At 42.2% G+C, this 18,286-nt stretch overlaps 1 protein-coding gene across 1 annotated transcript in view; it reads right to left on the reverse strand.

Moving 5' to 3' along the window:
* myo1d (myosin 1D) overlaps nucleotides 1-18,286 on the reverse strand; it is a 192,329-nt gene that overhangs the window by 66,670 nt on the left and 107,373 nt on the right. The window contains exons 17-20 of the mRNA XM_033611683.2: nucleotides 5,586-5,809; nucleotides 3,507-3,645; nucleotides 3,113-3,217; nucleotides 2,803-2,916 (exon numbers count right to left, since the gene is read on the reverse strand). Of these exons, the coding sequence (XP_033467574.1) occupies nucleotides 2,803-2,916; nucleotides 3,113-3,217; nucleotides 3,507-3,645; nucleotides 5,586-5,809 (582 nt within the window). The remainder of the gene's footprint in view (nucleotides 1-2,802; nucleotides 2,917-3,112; nucleotides 3,218-3,506; nucleotides 3,646-5,585; nucleotides 5,810-18,286) is intronic.

Raw genomic sequence — 18,286 nt, forward strand, 5'->3', positions numbered from 1 at the left:
ACAATATATCACCCAAATCCTACTCACTCAGCATTTAAATGCATCATGTATTTTTCTGTTTTTGACCTCTGGCTACAAAGCAATTTATGTTTGTATCTCCTCTTCACATGGTGCACATGGTCTATGAGTGGTGAGCAGTTCACCAACAGAGTGATTTCCCCTCAATGGCAGCTTCATCTGAATAATTTTTAGAGGCCTGAGGTGTTTCCACTGTGAAAAGTTGTGGATGGTACCAATGGAACCGTTCTGTATCATCCCCATGTTTGTAAACACTGCAGTCTGATTGGTCAATAGAGGACGGTCACTTTGTTGTGGCTGGTTTTGAAGGTTATGTAACTACTGTTCATACTGTGGTAAGTCTATTAGTAGACTGTAACTATGAAATGAAAGGATGTTTTGCTGCCTCTCACAGCAGCTGGAGTCTGAGAAAAAATAACTTCATTCACTGGGCCGACTGCCGGTGACTTTTAAGGTGGAACATTACTTGTAATGTTACTCAATGCATGAGTTGACAAAATGAATCCATCAATACACCTTAAATTTCACTGTGATAACTCTGACCATCACTTTAGTTTTTATATGACAGACACTTTTAGTAATAAATGGATCTGTGTTTAAAAATATATATTAATTTCTACCAGATTATGTGAACTGCATACTTTCTAATCCTTACTTGAAGAAAAAAAAAAGCGTCATGGAGCGGCGTTCCTGTGGGCTACAGCAACACTAAACCCCTGAGCTTGCCTGAGAAGGACTAAATGCACAAGCCTGCTATTTTTAAATATCCCATGGAGAGAGACTCTCACTGCAGCCTGTTCTATTTTGTTCAGAGAACATCGGCGTGCAGCCTCGTTCTGTGGATGATAAACAAGGTGCAGACTGATAAAGGAGGAAATACAGTGAGTGCTAGACGGAGCAGTGAGTGACAACAACCCTGCCCACATTTACGAGGACTGTCTGCAGTGGAAACGCTAAGCAGACTAAAGGTCTAGGTACCATGTAGAAGGGTTACTGTTGGTTCCAAAGGTACTATACCGAAAGTAGGGCCGTAACGGTACATGTATTTGTGTTGAACCGTTCAGTACGCGACTTTCGGTTCGGCACGACCCTGTACCGAATTATTGGGGGCAGGATATTATTTTATTTTATTTTATTTTAATTCCGTTTTTGTGAGCCGAACCATTTAAAATACCTAGTTCCCCGACGGACATAATTGAGTGACGGACCGAGTCCAATCGTAAATCTCTGCCTTCACTTTGTGCAGCGCATTCTCGCATTTTGACAACATGGCAAGTGAGCCTGACGAACCTGAAGACCCACCCGCAAACCTTAAGTCCTCCGTTCAGAACACTTTGGTTTCAGGGTAAGATACGAAGATGTAAATAAACAAGTGGACAAGACAAAAGCAGTGTGCCGACACTGCAGAAAAGCGGTCGGGTATGTACTTGGAAACACGTCTAACATGCTAAGGCATCTAAAGCGACACCACCCGAGTTTGAACGTTAACCGGCACGACCAGAAAAAGCAATCTGGTGCAAACTTACGATATCGTCGTCGTTTAAAAAGAAAGAGCGTTTCCTTGACCATCGCGCTAAAGAAATAACCAACGCCATTGGAGTTGAGTAAAATTGTTTAAGCAGCACTTTAGATATAAGCATGTTTTGTTTACTGCACTTTAACAAAGTGGGAAAGCTAAGTAAGTTCCTAGTAAAACTGAATCTGAGCAGGCTTTAAAGCTGACCAGCTGCACTATACTTTTTATTTTAATTGAGTAAAATTGTTTAAGCAGAAATTTATATTTATATTTTTCATTAAAAAATGTGTTAAAAAAACAGCAGGATTTTATTTTTCACTTTTATATTTCTATTTTCATTCAAACAATGTGAAAAAGCAGGATTTTATATATATTTGTTTCATTCAAAAATTGGGTAAAAAGAGTTAACTGCTGTGGTGGTATGTTTTAATAAGGTTACCAATAAGTAAAAGATATTTAATAGTTGTCTATTTTTTTCATTACTGTACCGAAAAAAAAACCGAACCGTGACTTGTGTACCGAGTTTCGTACCGAACCGTGATTTTTGCGTACCGTTACACCCCTAACCGAAAGTGTTTGGTGGAAACGGGGCTAAAATCATAAAAATAAACATAATTTTAAGCACTTAAATGTAACTTTTTCTTACTCCCTAACCCTTAATTAACTCCTGACACCGTAGATTTATCTTGTGACAACTGGGGGGTCTTGGCCCAAAAGCTGGGAACCACTTATGTACAGTAAAGCACATGGAATTGTCTTTGTGTTTGAAAAACTTGGCTGAATCACAGCTGATAAAACAGTAACATATTAAAGTATGAGTTTGATGAAATGGTTGAGTCTCTTAGTGTCTCTGTTTATAAAAGTTTGACAGATGCAAAGAAGCATACTACATTTGTTCTGCTCATTCTTATATGAATATATTGAAAATTCACATCAGGCTCCACTTCAGATGAATCAGAACAAGACCCTTGTACGTCTGGCAGCATTACCTTGAGGTAATATGATTCATTGTGTGTCATTTTAATTGTGTAACATGTAATTCACTTCAAATCAAAAGCAATTCTGTAGAAACCATTCTCACTGTGATGTGCTGCACATGAAACCATGTTTTATGGATTTGCATCTCTCCTCCCATTAGACCAATATATGGAACCTCTTTGGAAATCTGCACTAAAATGGTATTACACCTGTGTCTAATGAGCCGCCCTCTGTTTGCCACCCTGTGTTTGTAATAAAGGAGGCTGTTAAAGGAATGGAGTGTGCCATACGTTATAGAGGGGGATGCTCTTCATGGGTTTGTACTGCTTCAGGGGGTCCATCTTGTACAGGTGGCGGTCAGTGATGAGCACAGCCCGGTCCTCTGCCTTGTGGAAACGGTTGATCTGGGAAACACAAAGCTCCTCATTAGTCACCCCACAGGATAAGAGAGCACACACACTCACAAGTCCAAACACCCTGCAGGGTGATGGCACAAACCACGAGCAGTTGGGTGTATTTGTTTTTACAGACAGTTGCATGTTGTGACTGTGTGTGCATGTGGTCAGGAGAGGATAAATGCTCCAAAAGCCTCCTTCCTACCTTGCGCACGTTGCAGGAAAACAAAACTCTCATGAATTTGTCTTTGCGCTGCAGCTCGCTGGACACCAGTGTGAATGATGAAGCCGTATCGGGGCTGTCTCGCTTCTGTTGGACATAAAACCCCCCACAAAAAACCTGTTAAAACACTCTTTGTGTTTTTGGCTTTGTTTACAGGAATTCAGAGACAGTGCTGGCATTCATCAAGTGAGCTCTCATCTTACACACACTTTCATTAGGATCAGAAAAACTCACGTCTGTACAATAGTTGTATGAAGCTGCAGTGAACAGCTGGTTAGTACAAAGACTGTATGAATACGCTTTTGCGTCTGGAACCTCCCCACTACAATGGCTTTACTACTGCACCCCTACCCACACTGCCATCCCACCTACTCACCAGGTAGTTTCCTTCCCAGGCCCTCTGTAGCCCCAGGTCGGCCCTATGGCCCTTCAGGGCCTCCAGGCTGGCTACCTTGGCCCTCACCTGCAGGGCTTCTTCTGGAGAGAGGCCTTTGATCAGTGTCCATGCCCACCACCTAGAGGTAAACACATCCAAACACACATACGCACACACACACACACACACACACACACACACACACAAAGAGAAAACTAAGAGCAAAGGAAAATATCTCCATTGAGATTACAGCTCAAAGCCTTGAGAGCTGGGTCAGCGGCGGACCCCAGCTGTACTGTACTTATTGGCCCTTCACTCACACATCCTGACAGCCAACATCATTCTCCAGGAAGGCTATTTTCTTACTGTGCCCAGCTTCAAATAAAAAAAAGCAAACAAACAGACACTGGGATGAAAGGCAGTGATGAGTCTTTGATGGAGGGAGAAAAATCAATGCCCAGTGTGAGCCCAAGGCAGAAGGAAACATGTGTAAGTTGCTTCAAACGGACTCATCTGGATGTAAAATAACACTCGAGGCCATGTGTTCTCTGCTGACTGTTGGGGTCGGATCCACTCTCAGTTCAGCCAATTCAGGAAAGTGATTTTCTTCAAAAGAAAGCAATTTAAAAACATTTAATCTTAAAAAGCTTCATCCTCTGCCTTTGTTAGGACGTGATGAGAATGGATGGTACATTTTTAAACATTTAAATACAGTTCCACTTCATTTTTGAACAGTGTGAAATAAAAGACAATTGACCCTAAACCTATTCTGTGAAAGGACCCACTCAACACAAACACAGCAGCTTTTTGTTCGTGTTTGAAAAGCTGGAATGTTAATGTGAATCTGGCAGCTGATACGCAGCAGTCACATTTAAAGTCAAATTCTAGATTGCAGGGCTCACTCGCTCACCCCTCCCGTCGGGTAAATGACGGTGGCCTCGTAGGGACAAAAAGCCTTGCGCAGACACGAGTTTTTCAGGAGTAGGTCTATCTAGCGATGAGGTGAATGTTTATTTAGAAATCTAACCCATGTTACGATATTGTAATTAATCCCTCACGAGCAGGAGACCAGAGTAGCGTTTGGGAAAAAGGCCCGTTTATTTGAGCACTCCAAAAACTCAGTCGGTAACACTCCAGGGGGTAAAAGACTCCGTCCCAAACTCTGACTCTTCTGGCGTAACACACACACTTAATACACACATACTCATTTACAATACCAAGCGGGTACCCCCTTCCCTCTCTGCTCCATCAATCTCCAGTCCGCACACTGACTGACAGCGTAGCCTGTAAACAGAGCTCAGCTGTTTATTTAGCCTAGCAATACCTCCGGACTATAGTAGCTGCAATGGACGACTTTGAACGCGATTTTGAAGAGTTTCTTGTAGCGGACACAGACCCAGAGCCATACCTGTTTGAGCCGGAGCATACAGATGAGGAACTTGGATACTGAGCGGGCGAGAAGAGAGGCTGAATCCTCCGCTCCCATTTTGCTGCAGAGAATGGGATTCGGTGCTACTGCTACCATCGTTGGGGAGATATATCATCAGGAGGAAAAGCGCCGCAGAGAGTGCATCACAAGGAGTGAAGTTGCGTCTTCTTTTCCTCGCAGATGACGTTCGGGTTCATTCTCTCCTGTTGCGTGGTAAGTGTGGTCCATTCGCAAACTTTATAACTAAAAAAAACTTCCACTACTCTCTATCGACGAACTACTAACACTCTCTGCTGTTTCCTCCTCCTTCTTCCTTCCTTCCGCTGTCTTCGTTGGTTCATTTATACACGCGAAACGCGCTCTCTGGCTGGCTGGATTGTCCGCTCGGTCTGCCGTACATACGTGGCGGCGCAAGATGGTGACCTCTCTAAAGCAAGGCCCTTGCTATATATATATAAAAGCATAATTATAAGGCTACGAAAACCAAACAAATTTTATTTTATAGCGATTATACACTTGTATAAACATATTCATGGCTAGAATATTCAGATTCAGATTCAGATTTGACAATAAACCATGCCAAATATTACACACTGGCCCTTAAAAGATAAAGCAATGTTATTTAGAAAATGCTATTTAGAAAACAGTACCTGTTATAGATGCTCCTGAGTGCCTCCTCAAACTTGCGCAGGACTTTGGGAGGCGTGGGCCACTTCACATGGCGGCCGTAATCCTTCATGGACTGGACATTTTTGAAGCGCCGGTTCACCTCTCGGATGTAAGACTTCACCTTGTAGCGTCGGTAGGCCCGCAGGATGACAAGGGCCGCTCTCATCCGCCGGTATCGCATTCTGGCAATGGTGCCTCTCCACACCTGGAGACACAGGGCGACACAAAGAAAATGTATGAAGCCTTTGTAGATAACTGTTCACATGCTTGGAACACAACTTCTGCACAGCTCCTTAAAGGAGGACAAAGGTATGTACTGCATTATGAAGTTGGGGACTCACAAGAGTCATTTCAAAATTTAGTTTCTGTCCCAAAATGATCATTATAAACCTGAGTTACTTGAACAGCACATGATTATTGTACTATTACAGGATTTGCTGTTATGGGTTGGGCATGGATCTTCGGTCGATGGCTCAGGATGTGGAGCTAACTGGTCATATGTGTGGGTGGTGGGGTGGATGCGGTATAGCACCTCACAGTTCTGGTTAAGGAGTGATCTTGAAAATCAGACCTGTGCAGGAGGTGCAGGAGTTTTAGGTCCAGACGACAAAACTATTTCATTCTTGGACGATGACCGATGGGTTCCACAATAGCATTTCGGCCAACGCATTCTACCTCTTTGGCTCTCCACACCTGCATGCAACCAAAGCTTACCCAAATGTGATTGGCCAAGACTAGTCAGGCTACAAAACAGAAACCAGAACGCTTCAAATACCAAAATAGTTTACCCATGCATTCACCTAAGAGCACATTTTCATTAGACCCTGCCTAGTAAACACCCATGTCTTTCAAGGTCCAAGGACAATTTGACATGTGTGTGCGGACATAAGGAGCTGGATCGGACCGCCAACCCCGCGATGAGTGGACGACCTGCTCTACCTGCTGAGCCACAGCCGGTCCGCCCAGGGACAGTCAGAAGCGGTCCACATTAGCTGTAAACCCAACTAGACCCAAACAGAAAAGCACAAACTGTACGGGTTTCAGCTTTGCCTTTTCGTAGCGTCTCATGTTTGTTTTCAGTCTGTCTCTGTGTGTTTGCTGAGTGTGGCCTTCTGGTTCCCTCGTCCTGCCAATCCTCCTGAGTGTCAGCAGCTGCTGAACCTGCACACCTGAACCTCATCAACAATCAAGCCACTGCAGTATAAAACCCCGGCTCAGACACTCTTCTGTGGTACAGACATCAAGGCCAACTAGTTTTCTGACACTCTGTCTTTTGTACTTTTGGAATTCACACTCTGTTCTGTGTCTCAGATTCACCACGCCACCCTCAACCATAACCCGCCACCTCCAGCCATGTTCTCGTCTTCTGCCTCCAGATTCAGACTGCTCTGCCTTCAGCTCATCTGCCCGCTCTGCTTCTCAGCCATCATTCCATTCAAGCCTTCAGCTCCACTTCTCGTTTCCTGGTTGTGTTTGCATTTGGGTCCAAAGTTGAACTGCCACAACACAAACACTGGCAGCAGCATGATAAGCGGCAGTGAAGAGCAGCAACACTTCATACTCATGGTACACACTGCTTTTCTTCTTGCTATGAAAAACACATTTTAATCTTATGATGATGAGAATACAACGTGTGCTTGCAACAAGTCCAGGTATCAGACGCACTGACACAATGACCTGTGATGCACAAACATACAAAGAGACCCTGATGTACCTGCAACCAGGTAGACAGTTGGACCAAGTTCCACCTTTAGCACTGGTGGAAAGGATGAGTGGACAGTAAGACCTGCAGTATCTGGATTTTATTTATTTATGTGGCTGCTGGGCTATTTTAAGCTTTTATGCACCAGTGGTAAAAACAAAAGTATGACCTCTGCACTAAAATCTAACTCAGGAGGACTGAAAGTAATGTAGCTATAAATACACCTGCATGTTGCTGTAAAAGCTAATATACAAGTGTGTATTTTAATCTGCCATTTTCTTAATTTACAATTACACAATTACTTACTTGTCATAAGAATTCCTTGTTACATATTTATTTACATCAAGTTTATTAGTTATGTTTGAGTAACATGGATTCAGACTCAAATAAGGACCCCCAAGTCTGCCTGTAACCAAACATAGGTCGAGTGGCTATCAGACCCTCTATACCATGAATAATAGATGTAAGTGGGACCCCAGGGAGCCGTAACTCCTGCTCCGCCCTCACTGAAATCACCACCATATGCTCCCCTTTTACTGTATACTCTCTCTCTCTCTCTCTCTCTCTCTCACTCTCTCTCTCTCTCTCTCACACACACACACACACACACAGCTACTCAATTATTTATACATTTATACGTCCACATTGAATCTAAATAATCCTAAATAATCAGCGATAGAGTGTGTTTAGTGTCACAGTTTAAAGGCTATATTCCTGAATATCACTGAAGAGCAATGCAAAGTAATGACGGAGATCATGAATATTTAATCTTTCAAAGTGTGGGGGAAGGCACAGAAAAGGATTTCTCACATTTGCATATTAAAAATGTGGAGGAGGCAGTTTTCACCTGATGAGTCTGGCTGTGTGATAATTCGCAGGGGGGAAGATAAGTCATGCACATAGACTGTGTAAAAGAGGTGGATGTAGCCTCTATGATGTCACCCATTGGTATGTGGACTACAGTTTGAAGCCTTAAGTTTGGCATTTTGGCTGTTGTTATCGTGTTGTTTTTTTTTTTTTTTTTTGGAGCCAGACGTGACCGTGTTTGGACAAGAGGGGAGGAGAAAGGGAAGGATGTGACCAAGAAGCCAAACTGGTCTCTGTAGTGGCGACTTGTCAATCATAAAAAAGCCACGCCTCTAACCAGCCGTAGAGTAGGCTCTAGAGCCACATGCTGCTCATTAGCCCCTCTCCAGTGGCTCCCTGTGGCTTTGACAAAAAATGACAATATGAAAATGAATAACAGCTATTTATTTCAATATTTTACTTTTCATTTATCATTGATGTAGGCCTATAGAGATTCTTGCATTCTCCAGCTGTAAAAAATGTGTCCCTAAAAAAACTTAACATTCGGCCAACTAAAATGCGCACCTTTTCCTCTAAATTTTGCCAAACCTCAGTAGTAGTGCACAATGTGATTTTGCCAGTAGGACATGCTCCTGGATCAACATCCCCCATCGCATTCCAGGACCGACATTGCAATCAACCAATCAAAGAACTCTGACATCATCAGTGTGCTAACAAGGTTGGCTATGCTAATGAGTAAACTTGCCAATAGACCGTAATATTGTTGAGCTAGCCTGCTAAGTAGGTAGGCTATGCTAACAAGTAAGCTGTTCATTACAAAGAGTAAGGATACTACCATTTTTCAGTTGCAAATTCCTGCAATTAACTCATTTACAAGGTTTTTGTTCAGTTCTACTAACTTCAATTTGGAAACTAGCTGTAGCTCAGAAGAAGCACAAAGCAATCTTGAAAGAAGCACAGGAGCAGCACACTGATGATGTCAGAGGGCTGTAATTGGTTGATCGCAATGTTTGTCCTGGAATGCGATGTGGGATGTTGATTCAGGAGCATGTCCTACTCGGCAAAATCACATTGTGCCAATAGTGCTAACTAGTCTTGAGTCTCCTTAGCTAGGCTAGCTATGGACTCCAAATGCGAAAAAGGAGAAGTCTCAGAGAAAAATTGAGAATTTTTAGTAGTGGATGGACAGATTTGTCAGATAGTCATGAATAACCCACCTTCTGGTAAAACATAATAATGAATGCTCATTTAGACATATTATCAATGCTGAAAGTCTAATTTAGACTCAGTAGGCTGTTACCTTTATCATAAGACTCAAACATGTTTTGCGGCTCTAGACAGATTTTTAAAATCATTTTCAGTCAAAAATGGCTCTGATGATAGTAAAGGTTGCCGAATCCAGCCCCAAAGCAAACCTTGCTTCATCGTCTATTTCACTCTAAAGGGACCATAATTTCCAAAATGACCATCATATTGTATTGAGGAAGACTTGAAACTAGCGATAGAGACTATAAACTCATTAGGGAAATATTTACTGAGGTGAGAAGTAGAGTCATTTTCTTACAGACTCATATACAATCAGACTTCTTTTTGAAACCAGTGGAGTCCCCCCTGCTGGCCATTACAAATACTGCAGGTTTAAAACTCTGCATTGATGCTCTTTACAGCCATTGCTTAATGGCTTATGTCCAAATAAGAAACTTCTTTTATACAGTCTACAGTTATGCACTACTGGAGTATGGAAGCAGCAGATTAATTCATGTGATTTCACAATTTTAACTTTTCATCATATCAGCTGCAAATGGGTGTTTAAGTACTTTGACATGATTTTATAAGGTTAAATGACACTTTAATTAAAGGAGCACAACATGGAGCCACCTCCACTGGAGAGCCAGAATCTACTCCGGAGTACTGATTTGTCCGCAGCAGGGGTCTTAGACATTTTCCAGGCCAAGGACCCCTTAGCTGAGAAAAAGACGGTTTTATGGTACACACAAAACTAGACTATTAAAATAATAATTATTTACAGATTCATATATTTACATATAATGTTGTAATACTAAACATACATTTGGAATGTACAGTGATTTAGCGCAGGTTAGCTAGTTCACATGATTGCAGGAGGAGTCATGGGTAACAGCCTATCATCAGTGTTGTGTACTGTAAATTAAATGGATTGCTTTTCTAAGAATAGGCCAGTTTATCTTTGCTAATGATAATATGGACTTATGTTAATGTTTATTTTCAGCTATATTTAAATTTTTTTGAAGACTAATGGTGCACAGCCTCAGCCTAATTCCTAACTGTACAGAGGGTTGGCCTCCTAAAGAAGCTAAATCACACTGAGATCAGTGAAAGAAGGCCAGTCAGCCATCTCATCACCAAGCACAACCAGCCTCATACTGTCCTCAGAAAAAGAAGGTTTAATTTGGACTTTTTAAGCCGTAAAAGTTTATGAAATGTCGTGTTATGTCCAGTAATCTGAGATCAGCCCTATCAGGCCAAAAAGTTGAGAAATCTGTCCCCAGGATGTCAAGTGATACCGTCTAAAGCTTACTGGCCTGGTTTCTGCGCACACAATCTCTGATTCTTCAAAGGTTTTCTGATCATTATTACAAGTGTAACTCTCCTCCCGTATCATTTGAACTTTTGCCCCCTCTCCTTTATCCAAGTCTTTGTAAAGTAAAGCTGGTCTTGATGGATGCGTGTTCTCCCATAACTACCTGTTGTTTACTGCACAAATAAAACCATGAGTCTACAAAAATAGCTGAAAAACTGAAGCATTATTGTTCTTTCATATCCTTCTTCTTACACCTACTGCTCTTTTTTCACAATGCGATGCTGTAGACTACAGTTCACCAGTCTTCTGTGCTGGGCATGTCTTTCCAGCTGTTTCCATGTCAACCCGCTCTGCTTTATGTCAGTCTTAAGGTCCCTGCGCCAGGTGTTCTTTGGACAGCCGTCTTTTCTTGTACCTTGTTGGTTCGATCTACAGCAGGATTTATACTACTGCATTGAATTTGTAGTGTACCTACAGCACAGGCTGTGTAGAGGCATACCGTCAGCTGTAGCCTGATGTGCACCTCCCCAGAAATGTAACTGCATGTCCCGGCAATGCAGACCTCCTGTTTATTTTTTTTAAACTGAAAAACATTTTCCCTATTAGAAACAAAGCTTTTATTTACATTTACTACACATATATCAAACAATAAATTGTAAAGACAATAAAGCCTCCAGAAAATAGCATTTTAAATCTTCTGTGTTATCTATGCTGTCTTCATAAGAGTAGAAGAAAGTCAGCTAGCCACTAGGCTAATTATGCAGTGTAAAATGCCATAGGCTTGGCCTACGCTAATGATGTTAGCATGTTGTGTTTGTTGGGAAAATGTTTCCATTATAAGACAACTGTTTTGTCAGTGAACCTTGCGAGTTATAATGGAGCTGAATTTTGTACTTGTATTTAACTTGGTCACTATTAAGCCATGGTTAATGTGTGTGTTTTGAGTCAATCAAACTTCACAGCACTTGATAGAAACTCCACCGCCAACTTGTGTTTTAGAGGTGTAACCGCAGAGTGACACAGACACACCACTGCACAGGTATAAATGGTCACAACAGCATGGGCTGTGGCATAGGCTCTACGGAGAGCCCTACACACAACTTCAAATCAGTCTTATGGCCTGCCTGGTGATGCTGGCATTGGGTTTTTCGAGTGTGAGGCCGATCCATCCCCATCTTTTCCTGACTTCTTCTTCCACAGTGCCAGAGATCACTGTTGCTGATGGTTTCTGGCCAGTTAATACTCAGTTAATCCGCCTCAGGCAGCTGTTGATGAATATTTCATCATTGTGGTCTTGGTTGTCCTCCACGTCTCTGATCCGTAAAGTAGTAAAGTCTTAATGTTGGAGATAAGGAGTCTAAACTTTGTGCGCTGGCTGATTTCTTTGGAGCTCCAAATGTTCTTCAGTTCGATGAATGAGGCCTTTATCTTGCCGATTCTGGCTCTGACGTCTGCAGCAGTGACACTGCCATGCTAAGTGATGGCTTCTACTTCCGTCAGTGCTATTATCTCCAGGGTCAGTGGATCTTTGTGGGCTGTGTTGACCTTGAGGACTTAAGTTTTGCCTTAATGGATGTGGAGACCTTCTTGTGATGAGGTGCCAGTACTCATCTTCTCCTACATGTGCTTTCAATAAAGGAACCGTTTCTTTATAGAAAGAAAATTCACAATAACTCTTTACAACCCATTTGATTGCCTGAAACATTCAACGTTGTACAGCTTAAAACAGGACTGCTGTTATTACTCATGCTATGTTAAAATCACCCTTTTGGTTTCACCTTGCGTCATTTACAAAGACAGAAAGCACAGGCTGTATTTATATCTGAGCACTGTATATTGATTTTTCATGTTCATGCAAACCAAATGAAATCTATTCAGGTATAAAAATAACTCCTCTAATCCCGTGTTATTTTAAGTCTCAAATGGTGCTTCTCTGGCAAAATGGCAGTTGACGACCTTATCCTCCGTTTCCTCCACGCTGCACTGTCTCTAATACATTATGGATGAGAGTGAGAAAAGAAGCGGCTCCATATTCATCACTAATCGACCCCTGAGATGACTCTCCCACATGCTCAGGGTGACAGAGGTGGGAGGAATGAATGTGTTCTTACTGCCGGCTCCGACTGCTGCTGACTTAGTTGCCTCTGTGAGCAAGGTTAAAAGTTACTTTTGTTTAAATTCAGACTGTATTCAGAGTGTTACGGTAAATTAGGCAGAGCTTTAAGAGCAGGTGTGGGGTCAAACATAACTGTCAGCTAAAAACCTGGTGTATAAACTAGACTGTGAGTGAATTTAAAGTTGAATTTGAACCTCTTAACGTGAGTAAATAGAAATTATTTGGGGATATCTAGTCAGTTTGATACACCACTATAAATACTCTTTACTGCACTCATTTTCACTTTTGAGCTCCATTTCATATACATATAAATTTTTATGTCACTCTTAAATTTTCTTCTACGTGCAGTTTTTTTATATCATAATTTCTGCCAGGATTTTACTCACATACTTGTAAAAACATTTCCTGTCCTGACTCAGAAATAGTGTCTAGCCTATAACCTACACACTTTAATTTTATTATTTTTTAAAAAGTTATTCATGTGGGAGAGCCAGTTAAAGCAGAATGAAATCTAATTTTCACTCTGCTGAGCAGACATTTCAAATTATGGACCGTGGATTTAAGTTGATGAGGATGAACAGGATTCTCATAGCTGGTCCAGGGCGATGTGACTCAAGGTGGAATTACGGCATTACAGCAGCAGAAATCGATTTAGAACATTCACGGTGATAGAGAGATTTGTCATGCTATCATATTATCTGGCTGTACCATGGTATAATTACACAGTACACTCCACAGTATGTGGGTTTACATTTTGTCATTCACTCTGTGATATACAGCACAATGATGATGTGAAGGGTTGCCTCGTCTCGCCACGGAATACTAGACTATTGCAATGAAATCAATAGCTGAAGTCAGAGCCAAGCCCCTTCCCATTAAGTGATATAAGCAGTTGCTTGCTGGTCTTTGGGGGGGCCTGAGAAAAGACTTTTTAAAGAGCGTGAGACATTAACAAAATCAAAATAGAAACTAAAACTGACATTTCTCGCCATTTAAGCCAACAAATAGTAACAGGAAAAAAAAGGTGACAAATGGGCGAATAAGGTAGGCCCAGGCCCTGTCTACATGTATACAGATATTTTAAAAATGAATACATTCCCCCTCTTTTTTAAAGCAGCTGTGCAGAACGTTTTACCATTTATAAAACTGTCCCTAGTTCGTATCATCCCCCCTTGAAGATCCACATATTTATTTGAACCCAACAGCGACAAAAAAGCCTTTCTCTATATGGCTATTTAGCGTAGCCTCGGCCGGGTCGGACACAGTGGAAGTCAGCAAACCAGAATACGGCACCTGGAGGCGGAAGTAAGTCTGCACACCCACAGCAGCCCGCAGCCATTAAACCACAGAAGAAGAAGGAGCTGTGTTTACAGACAGTGTTCTTCGAGTAAGCGGTACGCAATGGGCATTGCTGAACACATAACAGTTTTACCAGATGTACCTATAAGGACTTGGTTGTACTTTCGATGTCATGGCGGATAAAGAAGGAGCACCATCTAAAAGAAAAAGAACAGAAGAAGGCTAACAGGACAGTGATAGGGCTCGAGCCCAAACGCGTGTAAACCTCGGTCAGGCATTCACCAAGTGGAGAGAGCTGAGAGATTTGAAAGGTTTTAAAACTGATCCCAAGTTGGCCCTTTTCCTAATCGACAGGTATGTCATTTTTGTTTTTATTTAGAGAATATACCGCAACTTGTTAGACATTGTTTCACTTCAATATATGATGACATGGAAGTTATAAGCAAGCTAAATGTAACGTTAGCTGATGTGAACCGCTTTTGTCTAGTAACGTTACAACAAACACCACAAAATTATCTGTGACTATGACCATGCACACAAATATACAGCAGGCAGATGAAGTTGGTTGAAATGTGTTACCGAAGTGTAACATTAGTAACGTTAATCCTCTCGCTTTCCAAAACAAATGCATGCGGTAATTGCCGGCTTCAGTCAGAATTTTACGACACCACGCTGTGGGTGTCATACCACTTCGACCAAAGGGGGTGCTATAATCAACAAAAACGTAAATTTCCGCACAGCTGCTTTAAAAAACAATTCTGTTCACACTACCTTTGTTTTGCAGAATATCTCAATTCACACTAGAATGCCAGTGTTCGCTGTCTCAACAGTCTCCCCTTGTCACAAACTTATTGAAGTGTACAGGCTAACGTCACCTTTTTCAAAACACCTACTGGAGATCTCATCACTGTTACATGTAAGGATGAAGGAGATCACTCAAACACACAAGCGATGTTCGAGACATGCTCAGGTTTTACTTCCATTCCTTATCGACAACCATCCCACTCTGCTAATGTCCAACCATCTGCTGTTCGACCCGGCCTGATGATCCAAAACTGAAATTTCTGGCAGACTTAAAACCAGGCATACTAAGTTTAAGGGTAAAGTAGGCATTATAACAAGCAGTGCTAACAAAGCGTTAGCAAACTGAAAGTCCGCCATTGTTATTGTTGTGTCTGTGCTCATTAAACAAAGCAACAATGTGCATGCTCAAACTGAGGAGATGATGTCATTGTTTCACAAACGCTTAGTTTCACATGTTCACACAGATAAACAGTAACCAGAGTTTGAAAAATCTGCACCCTTGAAGGCGTTTTTTTAAAAACAATCTCTGTGTTAGGGACCAAAAACTCGACGAGAGGCCCAAACACAGAGTAAAATATCTGTTTTCAAAAATATCTGTATATGTGTAGACAGGGTCTAAATTAGTCATTAACTGTCCCCTACAAAACAACACATATTGTGGTTGTATTAGGTACACATGTGCTACACAAAAATAATGAGTCTGCTGTGAAAATGGTCCATAGAGAAATACTGAATTTACTGTAGTCTATTAAAGATGCTGCTAACAAGGCTCACTAATCTAATATTTACAAGTTGGTTTGGTGCAATGTGAAGAGGCAAGATGTTACAATGAGGACAAGACCCCCAACAATAGGCTGCAGCAAAGTAGAGGTCAGTCATGGATGTATAAAGAGACCTGGATACAGCATTGGAGGCGGGGCCCTGTTCATTCCTATGAAAGTTGCTCAATGCTGAATAAAGCCAAAAAAAGTTAAACTGCTGCGTATAAAATTACCCATATGATCAGCACTGTTTCTGCATCACTGGGCCCATAAAGCAGGTGCACTAATACTGTCGGCCGAGCAGGCTACTTCCAGTTTAGCGCTCCACTAACTTTAATGGGGATAAAATGATTTAGTATTGTGGCTCCTCTCAACTCCAAATGTTATTGGAAGGAATGGATCAAATCCAGGAAGTGAAACGAGACATTTTGCAGATGTTGTGATGTCCACCGTTTGACAGATGTCTCTTTCCCTTTGTCATTTTGGAGCTGAATGGCATCACTTGATAGACTCGGAAGTTGTAGATACACTGTTTGGCCACTATAGAAATTGACTTCATAACCCAGTGCACTTCCTGGGGGTCAGCCAGGTGTGCCACAATGTTTCTGCTGGTAACATCTTTGTCCCCACAACAACAACAAAAAATCACAGAAGAAGACGAATCTCCTTTTCCCTGCTGTTCGATGATAGTTTTAAATTGTCACTGGGAGTTTACAAATGCTGTTGGAAACAGCAGTCGGACTCAGTGTTTGAGAACATTGCTCCATGCGCCTCAATGTGTGTTGCTGGATCTGTCTTGTACCGAGACTACAGTGTTTACACCGGTGAAATGAGGGGAAGTAACAGTTTAATATTTTAGTGATAGTCCATTTTCCCCTACTTTATCACTACAAAAGTTCAAACAGACATCTGTTGAACACCTGTAGGACATGTGTGAAAACAACATTTTGCCAGCAGGACAAAATTATTTTACCTGATCAACATTTTACATGGGGGAATTCACATTATAGACACACAACTTACTGTCCATGTAACAATTTGGCCACAATCCATTAGGGATTGTGTTTCTATTTCAATCATGTAAGTATGAGAGCTCCTAAAATATGCAACATAATCAGGATGATATCACCTCCGCATCATTTTCAGCCAAAAGAAACCCGCTCTAATAAACTGAGTGCTGACAGTGCAGGAATTAAACCTTTTGTTTCACACAGGATCTGTAAAAATCTCATAACATGTCATAAATGCAGCATTAAACATTCATCTAATTATATCTAAACCAGTGAACACCTCTATAATTTCCTTCTCTTCATTCTGTTATAGCCTCTCAGCATATAAAACTCTCCTCTACCCCTCCACACACACACACACACACACACACACACACACACACACACACACACACACACACAGTGTCCCACCCCATATGTGCTCACATGATACACAAAGCAAAAAGTGGCCAAATTAGATTTTCAGTGAGAGCTCAGCTGAGATGTTGCCGGGATAATATCCACATGGTGTGCGGGCCTATGCCAGATCAACAACTGTGTTTATCTAAGCAACAAATCACTAATTACATTGTAAACGAGCGGGGCTGCAGATGAGAAGCAAAGCACGAGGAATAAAAAGACAATAAAGCAACAATGAATCAGATAACAGCCGACGTAAAGTGTCTCCACCGTCTTCGGAGCCTCATTAAGGTGCGTGACAGGTGGAAAGTGGCGAGAGGTTAGAATTATGACGGGGCCATCCAGGCGCCCACACAGACACAAACACACTCACACACACTGTAAACACTTTGCTGCTTCTCGACCAGCGAAGCAGACTGCGATGACGCTGGTGAGCTGATGAAGATGACACTCGGGGGATTGCGGATAAATCAAGCCAATAACAAGGCCCCTGACAGTCTGCCCCCTTCCTCTCCTGGCCAATAAAGCCATCTGATCATCCTTTTAGAGACTCTGCCATGATGGAGCCTGCCCTCACCACGCTCCGGGGCCCTGGATTTACGAGCTCATCAAAGCCAGATTGGGGATCTTTCGTTGCAACAAAGCGGGACAGATTGCTGGGGTTTGACTTGGGGGGACGGCTGGTTTGAAATGCTCACTGAGTAAAAGCATTCACATAACACCCGAGCCAGGACAACTGGTGAGAGCTGGAAGGTTTCGGATGTGAAGTTGAGCAGAGCAGAACACAGACAGGACCCATTACTGGATACTGAATGTCTTTAATCTAAAAGTATTGGGACTGCAGCTCTAAAAAAAGGCCATTAGTTGAACTGCAGTGTTGGCAATCTAAAAGGCCCAATACCAAAACAACCCTTCACCTAGTTGTCACCTCGAGGGGAGGAAAAACCATGAGCAAATTCCGACATGGAGAGACAGATAGGCCAATGTGCGCCATTGTCACACTTGACTGCAATCCGCTGCTGAACGCCTGAGTTTCCACATCCTCTGGGGATATTGAGCTGGTTTTCCAGTGACATGCTCGATGCACACGGTGGGTGGAGGGAGGCGGAATCGAGAGCGTGCGACACAATTTAGCGAGGCTGCAATGTGCTCTGACCACAGCCTGTCATAGGGAGACACTGGGCCAAGGCACAGGCCAGCAGTCATTATCATAAATCAATAAAG

This window comes from Epinephelus lanceolatus, chromosome 21 (assembly GCF_041903045.1).
Source record: "Epinephelus lanceolatus isolate andai-2023 chromosome 21, ASM4190304v1, whole genome shotgun sequence".
In the NCBI taxonomy this organism is placed as follows: Eukaryota; Metazoa; Chordata; class Actinopteri; order Perciformes; family Serranidae; genus Epinephelus; species Epinephelus lanceolatus.